At 60.0% G+C, this 15,819-nt stretch overlaps 1 protein-coding gene across 3 annotated transcripts in view; it reads right to left on the bottom strand.

The window, feature by feature from the left end:
* ATP13A2 (ATPase cation transporting 13A2) overlaps window positions 1-15,819 on the bottom strand; it is a 30,575-nt gene that overhangs the window by 3,417 nt on the left and 11,339 nt on the right. Inside the window, exons 2-25 of one of the 3 annotated variants that reach the window (XM_029066201.2) lie at window positions 13,088-13,161; window positions 12,117-12,284; window positions 11,475-11,533; window positions 11,098-11,212; window positions 10,528-10,607; window positions 9,832-9,906; window positions 9,285-9,354; window positions 8,961-9,095; window positions 8,278-8,344; window positions 7,938-8,069; window positions 7,637-7,804; window positions 6,718-6,828; window positions 6,533-6,579; window positions 5,494-5,682; window positions 4,572-4,796; window positions 4,174-4,275; window positions 3,851-4,007; window positions 3,429-3,549; window positions 2,965-3,089; window positions 2,430-2,590; window positions 2,050-2,160; window positions 1,786-1,865; window positions 1,380-1,532; window positions 641-737 (exon numbers count right to left, since the gene is read on the bottom strand). In XM_029066201.2, coding sequence (XP_028922034.1) covers window positions 641-737; window positions 1,380-1,532; window positions 1,786-1,865; window positions 2,050-2,160; window positions 2,430-2,590; window positions 2,965-3,089; window positions 3,429-3,549; window positions 3,851-4,007; window positions 4,174-4,275; window positions 4,572-4,796; window positions 5,494-5,682; window positions 6,533-6,579; window positions 6,718-6,828; window positions 7,637-7,804; window positions 7,938-8,069; window positions 8,278-8,344; window positions 8,961-9,095; window positions 9,285-9,354; window positions 9,832-9,906; window positions 10,528-10,607; window positions 11,098-11,212; window positions 11,475-11,533; window positions 12,117-12,284; window positions 13,088-13,161 — 2,822 coding nt within the window. The remainder of the gene's footprint in view (window positions 1-640; window positions 738-1,379; window positions 1,533-1,785; window positions 1,866-2,049; window positions 2,161-2,429; window positions 2,591-2,964; window positions 3,090-3,428; window positions 3,550-3,850; window positions 4,008-4,173; window positions 4,276-4,571; window positions 4,797-5,493; window positions 5,683-6,532; window positions 6,580-6,717; window positions 6,829-7,636; window positions 7,805-7,937; window positions 8,070-8,277; window positions 8,345-8,960; window positions 9,096-9,284; window positions 9,355-9,831; window positions 9,907-10,527; window positions 10,608-11,097; window positions 11,213-11,474; window positions 11,534-12,116; window positions 12,285-13,087; window positions 13,162-15,819) is intronic. The other 2 variants (XM_029066203.2, XM_029066202.2) reach the window with 2 other exon arrangements.

Here is a 15,819-nt window from a genome sequence, read left to right as displayed (position 1 = left end):
GAAGCCCCATTGTACAGATGAGGTTATGGAGGCACAGAGAAGTGAAGTGACTTGCCCCAGGTTACACGGCAGACTAGTGGTAGAGCCAGGATTAGAAACCAGGTCCTTCTGACTCCCAGGCCCATGCTCTAGGGACTAGGCCATGTTGCTTCTATACCAATTCTGTTGTATTTTACTCTCCCAAATGCTTAGTTCAGTGCTTTGCACACAGAGCTCAATCGATATCCCTGATTGATAGACTGACGGTAAAAATTAAGCACTGTCTCCCTCTGTTTGTGGTACCACTGGCTCAGGGCTTGGGGACTTGGGGCATGGCCAGCACAGGTGTCGAGTGCTTACTGTGTGCAGCGCCCTGTACTAAGCACTTGGAAGAGGAAAGGGGCCAAATGGGGCCAAATGCTTCTTTAGTTGTAACACCGGGAGCCTTTTCTGTTTGTAGAGTTGGTCTCACGGGTACCTGGTTCCCCAGTTCCCCTCTGAGTCCCAGAGAGCCAGAATGGGGACTTCTGGCACCCCGCTGTGTCTAGCCCAGTGCTCTGAACACTGCTAAGGCCCGGTTAGAGAGTGGACAGACTATCCAAAGGTCAGCTGGCGTCTCAAGCTCCAGCCCCCACCCCCAGGCCCGGCCCCCCCAACTCACCGTGTAGAGCAGCAGAACCGACATGAACTGGATGAGGCTGTACAGGGCCATGAACTTAAACACGCCGAACGAGGTGACCAGAGAGCAGCGTCCTTCCCTGTGAGGGACCGGGGTAGGGGGAAGGTTGACACCATCAGACACTCCCTTTCTACCCCCAGCACCGGCCCCTCTAGACTGTCGGTTCGTTGTGGGCAGGAAACGTGTCTGGTATATTGTTATATTGTACTCTCCCAAGCGCTTAGGACAGTGCTCTGCACACAGTAAGTGCTCAATAAATACTATTGACTATGGTGGAGGTGTTGAGGGGGCAGCTTCACACCTCTTCCCCTCTTTGCCCACCTGGGAGAGGGAAGTCAACACCCAGGACCCCGCAGAGAGCCTGGGGCCCATCAGGCCTCTGAGGCTTCTTGGCTCTTGGGGAGGGAGATGCAATGTCTGCTGTGTGACCTTGGGCAAGCCACTTAACTTCTCTGTGCCTCAGTTATCTCATCTGTAAAATGGGGATAGAAATTGTGGGACAACCTCATTACCTTGTATCTACCCCAGCACTTAGGACAATACTTGGCACCTAGTTATTTAACAAATAATTATTATTATAAAGGTGGAGCCGGCTGCTCACTGAGGCACGGGAAGGGATAACCCGGGCACCTGGGACAGCGGGCGAGGAGGGGGACACAGAGAGGGAGTTGGGCCGGAAGTAGGCCTCCAGATTCCTCCCTCATCTCCCCGCCACACATACCTGATGACCCTGGGCACACACTCGATGTTGGCCAGGTGGGACGTGAAGGGGGCGGCCACTGAGGCCTCCGCCTCCGCCAGTGAGATGCCCACGTCAGCTGCCTTGAGTGCCCCGCAGTCATTGGCGCCATCCCCACACATGGCCACACAGTAGCTGCCCGGCACGGGACGGGATGGGACAGGAAAGAATGAGACAGTCAGTCAGCTGGCAGGCCCGGCAGTGCCCCCTCTCCTCCGACTCCCGGGGCCTCGCCAGGGACTCCCTGCCCCTCTAGCGGGGCAGCTGGGTTCCTGAGGACAGGGCTGGCCCAGGAGGCAGGACTCCTGGGGTCCTTCCCCTGAGCAAACCCGGCTCCCTCGGGTCTTCTCCAGCCCCCCTCCCATCCCCCGAGAGGCAGCTCTCTCACTCCAAGCTCTGGAAGCAGGACATCAGCTGGGTCTTCTGGTCTGGGGTCATGCGGGCGAAGACCGTTCCCCGGAGCAGGATCTGGGGACAGGGAGTGATGAGGGTGGGGGTCAGATGGGGGAGGTCTCTGGGTGACAGCAGCTGCCACTAGGAGCGGGAAAAGGGGGGATCCGGCCAGCAGCTGCAGGAACTGAGGCGCTGGGGGTGGGGAGGGGGAGAAGAGGGGAATCCGAGGGGGAAGATGAGGGGAGTGGGGGTCACGTACCTTGGGCAGCAGGTCAGGGAAGTGCTCCAAGACCACCCCGAACGACTTCCCATCGAGGGCCAGGTGGCACAGCTCCGGCTCCTCGGCCAGGCCCTCGGCCCGGGTCAGCACCTGAGGACTCAGCAGCTCGGTGCCCTCCCGTGCCCACCCCCCTCCCTCCCTTCCTCCCTCTGCCCCGGGGACAGCCTGTCCTCTGGTGGTGGAGCTATGGGGGTGACGGATGGCACATATAGAAGGCGACCTCAGAATCAGTGGGCCCTGCCCCTGCCTCCAGATGAGATGTCTGAGGAAGTCTGGGTGATGGGGAAGCAGAGGGGCTTGGATTGAGGCAGGGGTCCTGAGGGTTGAAAAAGTCCCACAGGTGGGGTGGGCAGACTCACCTCCGCTTGGCCGCTGCCTGGGAGGTGGTCCGAGGGGGAGAACAAGAGTGCGGCAGGCTTGCTGTGGCTCGGGGCCGTGGCCCGGACAAAAACTAGCCGCTCACGGGGCCCCACCATGCCACAGCTACGAGCCACGCTGATGGCCGTGAACATGTTGTCCCCTGGCAAGGGAGAAGATGGGCGGGCTGAGCTACCCAGGGTGGGGGTGCGGGCAGGGTATAGACCCTGAGCTCCTCCGGGTGGCAAGGGGCAGGATGAACCCCCTGTGAGGCTCCTCCCCCGTGAAGCTCCTCCTCTCTCATGAGCCCTCGGGTGGCTGGGCACCAAGATGGTAAAGTGAAGCTCTCAAAGCACCCTAACACAGCCTCTGCCCCTTCTCCCGGGCTGACCCAATCACCACCCCTGGATGGGGCAGTGAGAGGCTGGAGGGGCTGCGTAACTTATGCTCTGGGATCTCCTGTCGGGCATCCTGCTCCAACCCCGGGCTGAGGGCCATCCCCTGCACCCCATCCCCGCCGCGGCTATCCCTGCATACCGGTGACCATGACGGTGCGCACGCTGGCACAGCGCAGCTGGTGAATGGTGGGGGCCGTTTCTGGCTTTAGCACGTTCCGCATGACCAGGAGTCCCCTCAGGGTCATCCCACTTTCCACCGCCTCCCTGCCCAGGGATCAGAGCCAGGAGGGCAAGTCAGATCTTGGGGTGGCGGTTGGGGGAGGAAGAGGGTGTATGTGAGAGAGAGACAAAAAAAAAAAAGAGAGAGCAAGCGTACACGCGCGCTGGACAGATACAGAGTAGTGTGGGGTGGGGACGGTGCCATGTGGGGGCGAGGTGAGAGCCTAGTTCAGAGTCTGGGATGCTGTGGGAGGTGGCAGGGAGGGAGCTGGCTTTCGGACCTCGCCAACCCCAGGATCTCCCCATCCAGCCTTCCCCATCAGCTTCTGCAACTCTCAAGGGTTCCATTCCCCACATCCTTCACCGAGTTCTCCAGTACCCCACCTGGTCAGCTCCTGGGCCGCCTGGAAGCTGGGGGTGGCGGCCAAGCTCTTGGAGGCCAGGCCCAGCACACGGAAGCCATCTGTGGTGTAGTGCAGAAGGGTCTCAGAGAAATCCCCGGGCACTGTGGGCAGGATAGACCTGAGTGAGAGATCGGCCCCGGGAGCTTCTTCTTACAGGTGGGTAAGCTGAGGCCCAAAGTGATTGGCTGACTGGCCCGAAGTCCGTCAGCAGTGATAGAGGTGGGCCTGGAGTCTCTGGTCTCCCCCAGACCCAAGCTCTCCCCACAAGACCACACCGCTTTGGCTGTTCAGAGGATGGGGACACACTAGTGGGGTTTGGGACTTGGGCACAGGAGGCAAAGGCTGGGCACAGGGGGGCCTCCCGCCAGCTGCTGGAGTCTGAGGAGTGCCTCGGGAACTCACCCGACTCCGGGGTGCAGAGGCTGGCCACCAGCTCGGGGGCCCCCTTCATGTAGGCCTCGGGAGGCGAGCCCCCGGGCCAGGAGACCACCACACTCATCCGCTGCAGGGAAGACGAGAAGGGAAATCGCTGGAGGATCCCTGCCGGCACCTTGTGCTTCTGAAAGATGTGGGGATGGAGAAGCCAGGGCTCAGCTCTGCGGACCCGGACCCGGGACCCGGGACCCACAGACCAGGGACCAGGGCGGGGGGGGCAACTGGGGCCAGCCCCTGCCCGTGCCCCCCTACCCCTCCACCCATCGCCCACTAGCCCCAGTCCCTCTCACCGCCTCATACAGCTGGTCCTCTGGGGCGGGCGGCCTCATCACCGCCAGCACCTTGGTCCCAAACTCACCAGCTGCCAGCACACCACTGCCTTCTTCCAGGAGCTGAGAAAGGACAGCGGGGGTGGGGGAGACATCCTGAAGCTGGGCAGCACCCGGCGGGGAGGGACGCCAAAGCCCACGACGGGAAAGGTCGGACCTCAGCCGGGTGGACCACGCGTCCCGGTTCAGCCCAGACAGCCCTAGACCTGGGGGTGAGTGTGGTGCAAGAGGGGGAAATGGGATCCCTGGGTCGCTGGCCTCCCCGGGAGCTGTGGGACCCCAGGGTTTCAAGGAGCCGGGGGGGCAGGAGGGAGGGCTGGGGGCTGAACCGCTCAGCCGTGGGAACCGGCTCCCCTTACCCAGCCGGTGGACTCGACCATCTTGAGGTCGATGGGGTCTCCGATGGGCTGGTCCTTGAACAGGGAGATGGTGTGGCAGGTGGCCAGGGTGCTGAGCAGGGGCCCTGGGGGCAGGAGGCGTGGCTCCTGGACCAGGGGCAGGAAGGTTGGCCCCCCCGGGGGCATTGGTTCCCCCAGGGGCACCACCCCCCACACATCCAGGCCTTCCTCTGTCAGCGTGCCTGTCTGCAGGGGATAAGCGTGGAAGGATCGGACTTGATCCTGAAACCCGGCTACTCCTTCCCCATAAGACTCTGGGGACAGAGGGAGACAGGTCCTCCGAGCAGCCCCCGTCCCCTGCAAATCCCTCCCGGCCCCGAGCCAAGGTTCAGACTGCCTCGCTGGACATTCCGGACCAGGGGACTCCTGAACAGGCACACATGCTGGGATGAGGACCAGAACCAGGCCTGGGGGTGGGAAACAGCGCTCGTTCTTGATCCTGGGAAAGACCCTCCCTCCCCCTCGGAGCTAGACCAAGCCCCCTATAACTGCCTCCACGGCATGGCCCCCACTCTGGACGGTGCCAGAGGTGCTGCGAAGTCTTAGAGCCAGAAGACCAAAGCTGCATCTTGGGGGCGATGCCCTCTGACTGCCCTGTCCTGTGCCCCCGCTCCCCAGACACAAGGGACTCTGACACTAGACACTCTGTCTAGATGCCCTTTCTGAGTGGGGTTTCCTCCCACTGCTCCCACTCCACCCTTGGCCAGTGCCCGCTTCCAGGGCCACCTCTGGGGCCAGGAGAGACTTCCCTATAGGCCCTCGACCATGGTGGCTATTGTCACCGTTCTATCCCCACGCTCCTGACCCAATCCGACACCAGCCCCTACGTCTCTCCACAACTCCCCACGGGCCCCCATGCCCAGTCTCCTCCTCCTCCGCCCACCTTATCGAAGCAGACGAGCCGCAGCTTCCCGCCTAGGTTGATGCGCGGGGGGCTGATGCAGAAGATGCCGTGGGCCTTTAGGCGTTTCTGAGCGTAGATGGTGCCCACTGTCATGGCGGCTGGCAGAGCTGGGGGCACCACGACTGTCACCAGGTCAAGCGCCCGCATCACGATCTGCTCCGTGGGCACCTGGCAGGCCGAGCGATGACCCGAGAGGAAGGAGTGAAGGCTCATTTTTGGTTTCCCAGGCTGCACGCTGACCACTGACCCTTCTGGTTGGGGGCGGGGCTCTGCGGTTGACTGTCTCTGTGACCGCTCTCTCTGCGACTGCTCCTCGGTCACTTTGGTGACCAGGTCGGAGGGTGATGAGACGGATGCGGGTAGAGAGGACCAGGGATGTTCAGGGGGCTCCAGGAGGACCCGGGCTCAGGTGAGGGGACGGGTTTGGTGAATGACCCTGGTTCCAGTTTTGGAGGCTGTCTGCCCATGCTCAAGAGCACCAGAGTACTCAGCCCCATCAGAAGAGTGCCTCCCCAAGCGAACGGAACAGTGCTAATCAGCACTTAGATGACGAGAAGCAGCGTGGCTTAGTGGAGAGACCCCGGGCTTGGGAGTGAGAGGTCATGGGCTCTAATCTCGGCTCCGCCGCTTGTCAGCTGCGTGACTTTGGGCCGGTCACTTAACTTCTCTGTGCCTCAGTTACCTCATCTGTAAAATGGGGATTAGATTGTGAGCCCCACATGGGATAACCTAACAACCTTGTATCTACTCCAGCACTTAGAACAGTGCTTTGCATATAGTAAGTGCTTAACAAATACCATCATTATTCAAACAAATTGGTGATTGAGGAAAGAGGGAAACCCAAAAGGAGGAATGAAAGACTAAACAGGAAAGAACCTCATGGCTCAGTCTTAAGTCACACATGCTGCCTCAGCAAATGAGGTCAGGAAACTGAGGCACTGGGTTGTGGGAAGGGGATACGAGGTACCTCGAAAAGCTAGGCGGCCCCCTGCCCCCCAAGCCGGGAGTCGACCCTCACCTGGTTGCGGATCAGGATGACAATGCTGTAGATGGTGCCCATCAGAGCTGAAAGAGAGATCAGCGGGCCAGGCTCAGCGGCACCCCTGGGCAGCGCCAGGGGAGGCATCTGGGGAGGCATCTGGGGAGGCACCAGGGGTGGCCCTGGGAAGGCCCGGCCCCAGCCCGGGGGCCCCAGGAACTTACCAAGGCCCGAGAGGAAGAGGACAAACTTGAAGGCGTCACGATAAAACTTGAAGTGGATGGGTTTGGGGTGGAGGATGGAGCTGATCAGGTCACCTTTGTCCGTGCAGAACCCTGGGGGACGGCCGAGAGTGGGGGTCCTGAGTCTCTGCGGCCGGTCCCCGCGGCCTCTCCCCTCCACCCCCGGAGCCCGGCCCAGATCCCACAGACCGGAGACGGCCAGACCAGGGGTGGACCCACCTCCCTACCTGCCACAGGAAGGAGGCTCAAACCCTCAGGCCGGGACTTTCCAGATTTGCAGCTTTGCAGCTGGTCGAGGCCTGGCCTCCACCTGTTCCTCCCACTCACTCGCACCCTTCCGCCCCCCCTGCAGCCCAAGAATCTCCTGAGACCGGGGTAGAAAGCAATCCATCAGTCACTGTTCAAGTGCTTGGGAGAGTACAATATAACAGAGTTGGGCTTAGAGTCTGTTGGGGGAGACAGATTTTATTATGAATAAATAAATTATGGATATGGACATTAGTGCTGTGGGGCTGAGGAAGGGATGAATAAAAGGGAGAAATCCAAGTATGAGGGCAGCACAGAAGGGAATGGGAGATAAAGAAATGAGGGTTTAGTCAGGGAAGGATTCCAAAAAGGAACCGGTAGGGCCCAATGCTTCTGCCAAGGTCAGTCCCAGGTGCCAAGACTGAGTGGCTTGTTCTTTGCCTGTTGGCTGGCGGGGCTCTCTGGGGAGAAAGGAACGAGGGCTATGTAGTTTCACAGAATTGGGGCAGAGCCCCAGAGCTTTTAGGATAATGCCCTGGCCCTTCGATTCCATTTATAGTCCCTGACCCTCTCCTTTTTCACTGCCCATGGATCTGGTTCAAACTTGCAATTGGGGAGATGGCAGCCCCTGCCCTCCCTTCTTGGGGCCCCTTACCTGTGCGGGTCACTGTCGCCAGGACATCCTGTCCCACGTGGGCCTTGGCTTGCAGGACCAGGGTGCCGCAGAAGAGTGTGTGCTGCCTGTGCTCCTTTGGAGAGTAGGGCAGGGGGGCTGCCATGGGCCCACTGGGCAGGGGGGTCTTTGTGACTGGGACGCTCTCTCCTAGGAAGGAGACACCCTGGTGAGGGGGTTGGGGGAGGAGGGGTCCTCGGGGAGCAGGAGAGAAGGGAGTCGGGGGAATAGGCAGGCCGGGAGCTGGGGACTGGGGGAGCAGGGGGCTGGGGTGGGCTCCCACCTGTCAGCATGCTCTCATCCACCATGCACTCGCCCGCCAGTAGCGCCGCATCGCAGGGTACCTGCACCCCATCGGCGGGCAGCACCAGGCAGTCTCCCGGTACCAGGTCCGTGGAGCTGATGAGCTCCTCCTCTGTGGGCACAGACCCCCGACGCCTCAGTCCAGTCCAGGACCGGGGAGCCCCCGCCTCCCAGCCGCGATCCCGCACCAGCTTGCCGGGGCCGGATGGAGCCCCCGTGTCAGAGGGAAGCGGCTGTGCCACTGGGGGGCGGGGGCAGCCGAGGGCCCGAGGGGCTCTTGGGAAGCGGCCGCTGAGTTGGGGGCAGGTCCAGCTCCTCACCTCCACCGGGCCGGCGCACCGTCACACTCACCACCACGCTGGCCATACGCTGCAGGCTCTGGCTTTGCTGTGGGCAGAGAGTGGCCTCAAGCCCCCACTGAGGGCCAGCCCCGTGACCCAGCCGGCATCCCGTGCCCCTCAACTCTCAGCTGGCACTGGCTTTCCGTTTCCCCGCCCAGGGTCCCCCTCCCTCCGATGGCGAATCTCCAGGCTGGAGAGGAAGCTACCCTGGGGAGGGAGGCATGCAGGGCCTGTGGAGGGCACGAGGTGGGTAGGGCAAGGTGGGCAGGCGGGCTCTCTCCTATGATTCCCCACTCTGGCCAGTCTTCCGCAGAGCTCCGGGTGGTGCTAGTGTTCCCAAAGACTCCATCCTCATAGACTGCCCTCAACGGAGGACTGGAGAGTCTCTTGGGGTTCGGCAGGGGGTGAGGTGGCCCACCAGTTCCCCCAAAGCCAGCGGGATTGGGGAGCGGGATTGGGGACTGGGCAGCTACTTCTGTCCCTCCCCTCCCTCACCCTTACTGTCGTCTCTTCCGAGAAGTTTCAACCACTTTCCACCTTGCCCAGTGCCCCCGACCCTGCCCGACGCCAGGCCCAAGGGCAGGGTCTCCCCAGGGGAGGTGCTGAGGGCAGGGACCCGCCTGGCCCCCTCTCTGGTCCCCCACCCCCTAGTCCCGGCCCACCTTCCTCGTCTCATACAGAGACAGCCCGATGGAGCTGGTGGAGATGAAGAGGATGCAAGCAGCATAGTAATAGTAGGCATCACACACCCACAGGATGATGCTGAACACCTGGAACACGTAGAACGGGTTCAGCACCTGCGGAGGAGACAGACGGCAGGGAGGGGGCAGTCAGAGGTGCCCAGCTGACTGAGCCTCTCGTGGGTGGGGAGAAGGGTGGTTTCCGTCACCCTCATTTGACAGTGGGGTAGGCTGAGACTCAGAGAAGCTGAGCGGCCGGCCTGGGGCCACCCTGCCAATAGACAGCAGAGCCGGGCGAGAGCCCACCTCGTCCACAAGCAGCCGCAGGTAGGACTTGACTGGCACTTGGATCACATTGGGCCCATATATCTTCTTTCTGCAGGAGGAAAATGGGAGGTCAGAGGCGGGGCGGAGAAGCCCGGGGAGAACAAGGGCCGAAGGCTGTGTCTCTCCCTGGTATGGGGGGGAAGGCGTGTCTGGCCGAAGCCCCCCAGGGAGGCTTCTTGGATAAGAGGAGAGAAAACCTATCTGTCCCTCCAGAAGCTCCCAGTTCTGTAGGCGGCTCAACCACCCGGACACCCACCCTCTCCTTCCACTGGGTGGCCGGGGGCAGTGACGGGAAAGATTCTCCATATTTTACAGATGGCCAAACTGAGGTCCAGAGAAAGAAAATGACTTGTCCTCCCATCCCCATGAATCAAACTCGGGTTCCTTGTTTCTCTTAGGCAAGTGGGTTCTGCCATCACCCTGTCGAGCCACGGTGGACGAGGAAGATCGAGTCTGGGCTTGGTTCCCGTCCACTCGACCCCGGGTCCTCGCCGGGTGGGGAGAGGGGGCTCTGCCCTGCACTTACTTGTCTTCGCTCTGCTGGCGGGTCAGGCCGGAGGAGCGGAGGAGCTCCCCACAGGTCCAGCCGCTGTCCAAGAAGCTGTGGAGAGCCGGAGAGGCCCACGGGTCACCGGGGCCCGGGTGTCGGGGAAAATCCGGGTACCCTAAGCTCCCACCCCTCTCTTCCATTCCCTCCTTGTCCATCAAAGGCCTGGGGATGGCCGGATGCTTGGCCTACCCCTGCCCGGGGGGGAGGGGGCAGTCGAACAAGCAATCAGTGGTACTTATTGAGTGCTTAATGTGTGCAGAGCACTGTACTAAGCGCTCTGGAGAGTAAGGCCAGAAGTCTGGAGGGAAGCAGCGGGGACTGGGTACCGGAAAGGGACTCAGCTGGTCTAGGTCACAGGCCTCGCTCACAGTGACCAACGGGGGCAGTTCCTGCAGGAGTATCACCAAGCAGTTCCGGGATAGAGGCCTCACCTAGTCCCCGCTGAACCCAATGCATGTTCACAGGATGGGCACATTACCAGCTCCATTGTAAGGATGGTGAAACTGAGGCCCAGAGAGATGAACTGACATGCCCGAAGTCCACTAGACCAGAGATAACCTCCCACACCTTCCTGCCCCCAAACCCGGGGGGGCTCCAAGAGTTTACACCCCCGGCCGCCCCCTCTACTAACAAGCCGACAGAATCTGGTGCCCCCTCTCCCGACCCCCTCACCTGACTGGAGAGAAATCCTGCCGGGCCTCGGTCCAGATGTAGCGTAAGCCCTGGAACACGTAGTAGCGCAGGATGCTCTTCTGGATGGCAGAAAGGAGAAGGAGGAGCTGAGCACCGCCCCCGAAATGAAAGGGTCCAGGTGACCCTGCCTCCCTCTGCTGGGAGCCGGAGCTGGAGGCCGGGACCAAAAGGTGATGGCCACAGCAGTGGCACTGGGGGCCACATATCAGTTCGACTCCCACAGCAAGGATGGGTGGGGTAGAAGAGAAGCAGTGTGGCCTAGTGGAAAGAGCCCAGGTCTGGGAGTCAAAAGACTTGGGTTCTAATTCTGGGCTCTGAAATGGCTTGCTGCATGACCTTGGGTGAGGCACTTTACTTCCTCTGTCTCAGTTTCTTCCACTGGGAAATGGAGATTAAATACCTGATCTCCTTCCTACTTGGACTGCGAGCCCCACATGGGACTAGGACTGTGTCTGACCTAATTAGACCCCAGGATTTAGAACAGTGTTTGAAACACAGTAAATGCTTAACGAATACCACAAAAAAAAGAGGAGAGCTAGAGCACGTTACCTCTTCCTTCCTGTGCAACTGGATGGTGTCTTGCCAATCTTCTTCCTGGGTCACTCCCACAGCTACGTGGTTCCGTCCGTCATCCTGTGGAGCCCCATGGGCCGGCTCCAGGCTTCTTGGGAAACAGAAGGGAAAGGGCTGGGAATTGGGGCATCTCAGTTTTGTCTAGCCTGGCCCTGGGTCCTGTGGGTTTGGGGATGCTGGTGGGCAGTGTGGTGGGGAGACGGGACCCAGAGTGTGTAGGGTGTGGCGGGGGGGGCGGGTGGAGTTTCCGAGGTTTCTCCCCTCTAGAAAAAGGCAGTGTCTGACCCACACCAGGCCCAGTTCTCCCCTAGATCAGCCAAGTGGATCCCGCTGGACCAAGAACCGGGACCCACCTGCCATCACTGATGGCCTCAGCCTGCACTCGGGCAGTGAAACGCTGTCCAAACTGGTCCTGGAAGGAGGCACAGAGCACCAGGTCTTGGGACCATCCCAAAACTCCCCCAGCCCTCGAGAGCCCGTGCCCACACTGCTGGAGCACAGAGCTCTCTGCCTTGGGCTCCCGGGCCAGCAAAGGCAGGTCCTCTGGGCTCCTTCAAAGCCCCAGGGTGCCTTCCCCCAATTCTGCTCCCAGTTGGAGTGTTTGCTGCCACCAAACCTCCAGGTTCTTGCCCCCTGGAAGCAGACCCCTGCCCTCAGCCCCCACCCCTCTTCTTTCCTGTTGCTCAATCCTGCCCTGGCATCCCCGGCAGCTGACCCCGGGGGCACCTCTGAACTATTAGTTTCCCCGCAAGACCTCTTGGGACAGGGTAACATGCCAGGCCCTGGATGCCAGGGTCCTTGGATTCCTGTGTGACCTTGGGTGATTCTCCACCCTCTCTGAGCCTGGTTCTTTCCCTCCTAGGCAAGGTTAAGGGTGGGAAAGCCTTTCCAGGGTTCCCAGGAACTGTGGGGTGGGATCTATGCTGCAGGGTCCTGAGCCTCCCAGCCCCTCCGGCTCTCTGCTACCTGCCCGTTTCGGGGGAAGCCACTCTCACCTTGATGATGAGCCAGTCGGCCTGGCCCAGAGGGCAGGAAGTGCACTTGGCCTGGACCTCCAGCCACGGCTTCCAGTGGAAGAGGAGGAGCAGGGCCCCGGCTGTGAGCACAGCGCCCGCGTGGCACAAGCAGACACGCCACGTGCTGCGCTGGTAGCCACTCACCTCCTGGAGGGAAGCCCAGAGGCTCTGAGCCTTGTCGCCCCACACCTCCCACCTACTTACTGCCCACCACCCACGGCCCCATGAGGGGTGGACAGACCAACACCCCCCTTCCCCATTCCCAGGTAGGGAAAGACAGACTGACCCCCACCCTGTTCCCAGGGAGAGACAGGGAGACCTACACCCCTGCTCACCCCCAGGGACAGATTGAGATATTTGAGCACCCCAGTTCTCAGGGAGTGACAGAGTGATCTCCCCCGATTCCCCGGGGAGAGATGGACAGTCTGACCCCCTCAGCCTTCAGGGAGGGACAGACCGACCCCCCAGCCCCGAACCCCCACGGCCCTCAGGGAGAGACCGACAGATGCCCCCCAGGACCCAGGCAGAGGCAGACCACCCCCCATCGAGTCCCCAAGGAGAGATGGACAAACCACCTCCCAAGCCCCCAGGGAGAGAAGGACAGAGCGAGGCCCCAGGGAGAGATGAAGAGACCACCCTCACAGCCCACAGGGAGAGAGAGATAGAACACCTCCCCTCCAACCCCACAGGAGAGACGGACAGAGCAAACCCTTAAGCCCCCAGAAGAGATGGTCAGACCGACTTCCCCCGCCCCTAGGGAGGGACGGACACACTGACTCCTAGAGGGCAGGGCAGCCTAAGGAAAGGCTCAGCAGTTCAGGGGAACACAGACTCTCAGCTGGCACCTCATTTCTCCCGGCTCCACCCTAATGCCATACCAGGGACCCAGGGAGGCCTCGCCCTGAGCTCCGGGCTCCATCCACCATCTCCCTAGCAGATGTTGCACGTACCCTCCGGGTCATGGTGGTGCCAGAAGCCAGGGTCCCGTAGCGAGGGGGCGGGTGGCTCAGGAGCCGGCTGCTGTCTGTGGACACAGGAGCACAGGTAGGTGGGGGCTGGGCTCAGAGCCCTCCTTCCCCGGTCGAGACCCTTCGCGGGCCCATCCAGGCCATGCCCTCTCTGGCAGAGCTCTCCAGGAAGCTTGTTTCTCTGCAGCCCTTCACTCCCCAAGATGCTCACCCTATCTCCTCAGGAGGTTCCCCTCCCTTGTCCACCGTAGCCGGGGCTCCACCCCTAAGCCAGGATCTCAGGTCCTGCCCCACCCTCAGGGGGGAAATGTCCACTCACTCTGCTCCCTGTGGAAAGTTCACCTTATAGCCAGAGTCCAGGAGCCCAGCTCCCTGCCTCCACGGCCAAACAGCCCTGGGCTCTGGTCCCGGTAACCAGGGTTGGAGAGGGCAGCCTCAGCTCAACATCTTACCAATGCTGGAGTGTCCAGCTTCTGCGCAACACATGCCCCCTTGTCCTCCTCTACCTCCTTCCTTCCCTCCCAGACCTGAGCTCTGACCACTCCTCACTAGTCTCGGGCCTGGTCTTCCGGGCTGGCCTGGTCCCATGTGGTTGCCCTTCCAGGATTCTCTCCCTTCCTGCCTGGGGCTGCCAAGGCTCAAGGTAGGGAGGGTAACCAGCCAATCAGCTGACTCTTCCGGCCCTCAGTGACCCACTTCTGCAAAACTCTTTCTTCCTCATTCAAGAGCGGTGGTCCTTCCCTCCGTCTTGACCCACAGTCAGCAGTCCCTGCCAGCCTGCTGGGCCCACTTCCTGCTCTCTTCCCATGGCTCTCTCTCCTAGCTGGGCAGATACTTCCAGCTCCACCCACCTCCCAGGGCTGGATCCAGATTCAGCCTGGCCAAAGGTTCCCTTGCCCCTTGGTTTTCCACAGCGCCTGCTCATCACGCACCCCTAGGGGTGCACCGAGGGCGGCCCCATTTCACAAATGGGGAAAGGAAGGCCCAGAGAAGGTTTGCCCAATCAATCAATGGTATCTATTGAGCGCTTACTATGTGCAGAGCTCTATTCTAAGTGCTTGGGAGAGTTCGAGACAACAGAATTAGCAGACATGTTTTCTGCCCAGAATGAGCTTACAGTCTAGAGAGGGAGACAGACATTAATACGAATAAATAATTTCTAATAAATAATTTAAAGATACGTACATAAGGGCTGTGGGGTGGGGGTGAAATGGGCATTTTGACAAATGCCCAAGGTCATACAGCAAATCAGTGACTGGCTAGAAGTTAACTCACCTCCTTGGCTTTCTCTAACCATGCACCCGTGGACTCTGTCATTCTCTGGACTGTAAGCTCATTGCGGCCAGGGAATGTTTCTGCTTATTGTTATATTGTACTCTCCCAACCCCCAACTACAGTGCTTCGCACACAGTAAGTGCTCAGTAAATACAACTGAATGGATGAGTGAATTCTCTGACCAGCCTTCCTCAGAGGGCACCCCTTGCATCATCCAGACTGTAAGTTTGTTACGGGCAGGGAATGTGTCTGCTTGTTGTTGTATTGTACTCTCCCAACCGCTTATTGCAATGCTCTACACATAGTAAGGGCTCGATAAATACAACTGCCTGACTGGCATCAGGTCAAGAGGTCTTCCCTATATGCTGGGGGGAGCGGGACAGAGGCCGAGAGCTGACTCTCAGAACACTGAGCCAGACTGGGGTGAGCTGTCGTGGACTGTGCTTACGGGCACAGAGCTGACAGACTCGCTCCAGCTTCCACAGGAGAAAGATGGCAGGCACCGGGCTGGGAGCCCCGGGCATGAGGAGGGCAAACGGGTCACCCAAATCACTCTGAGCAGGCCCGGCTCCCAGACCTGCTGTACCAGGGAGACAGAGCAGGAGTCACTGAGGTGGGGAAGGCTCACCCACCCTCCAGATCAATCAACCAGGAGAATTTATTAAGCTCCTACCACATTTATTAAGTACTTAGTAAGCTCCTACAGACAGTCTTGTCTCCCCCTCTAGACTGCCAGCTCCTTGTGGGCGGGGAACGTGTCTGCCAACTCTGTTGTACTCTCCCAAGCGCTTAGTTCAGAGCTCTGACTGCAGCAAGCATTCAATAAATACCACTGATGATACCGTGTGCAGAACACTGTATTCCAGTGTAGTACAGTGCTCTAAGCGCTTAATACAGTGCCCAGAGCGCTCGGTCTGGTGCTTTGCACACAGTAAGCGTTCAATAAATGCGAATGAATTGAATGAATGTAGTGTTTGGGAGAGTACAAGAGAATTAGTAGGCATGATCCGTGTTCTCAAGGAGCTTACAACCTAGTGGGGAGCCAGACACTTAAATCAATTACAGCTAGGAGGAAGTAATAAAAGTACAAAGACATGTTCATAAATGCTACGAGGAGTTGCGTCTGCTAAAGCACTTTGGTGGCCGAGAATTGCTGGCGTGGCAGTTGAGAGACACAGAGTGGGGAGATGAGAGACTAGTCAGGAAAGGCCTCCTGGAGGACGTGTGCTCTCGGAAGGGCTCTGAAGATGGGGAGAGCAGGAGTCCGCCGGATATGAGGTGAGGGAGTTCCAGGATGTGAACAAGAGGTCGGTGATGTGGGAGAAGAGAGTGAAGCATAGATGAGCTGGAGAGGAACCAAGAGTGAGAGCTGGGCTGCAGTGGGAGAAGAGAGTGGTTTAGTAAGAGAGCTGATGGAGAGTCTTAAAGACAATGGTTCT

Source organism: Ornithorhynchus anatinus, chromosome 5 (assembly GCF_004115215.2).
Source record: "Ornithorhynchus anatinus isolate Pmale09 chromosome 5, mOrnAna1.pri.v4, whole genome shotgun sequence".
NCBI classification, from domain to species: domain Eukaryota; kingdom Metazoa; phylum Chordata; class Mammalia; order Monotremata; family Ornithorhynchidae; genus Ornithorhynchus; species Ornithorhynchus anatinus.
Note: the sequence above shows the minus strand (reverse complement) of the source record. Positions and strands in the feature narration are given on the sequence as shown.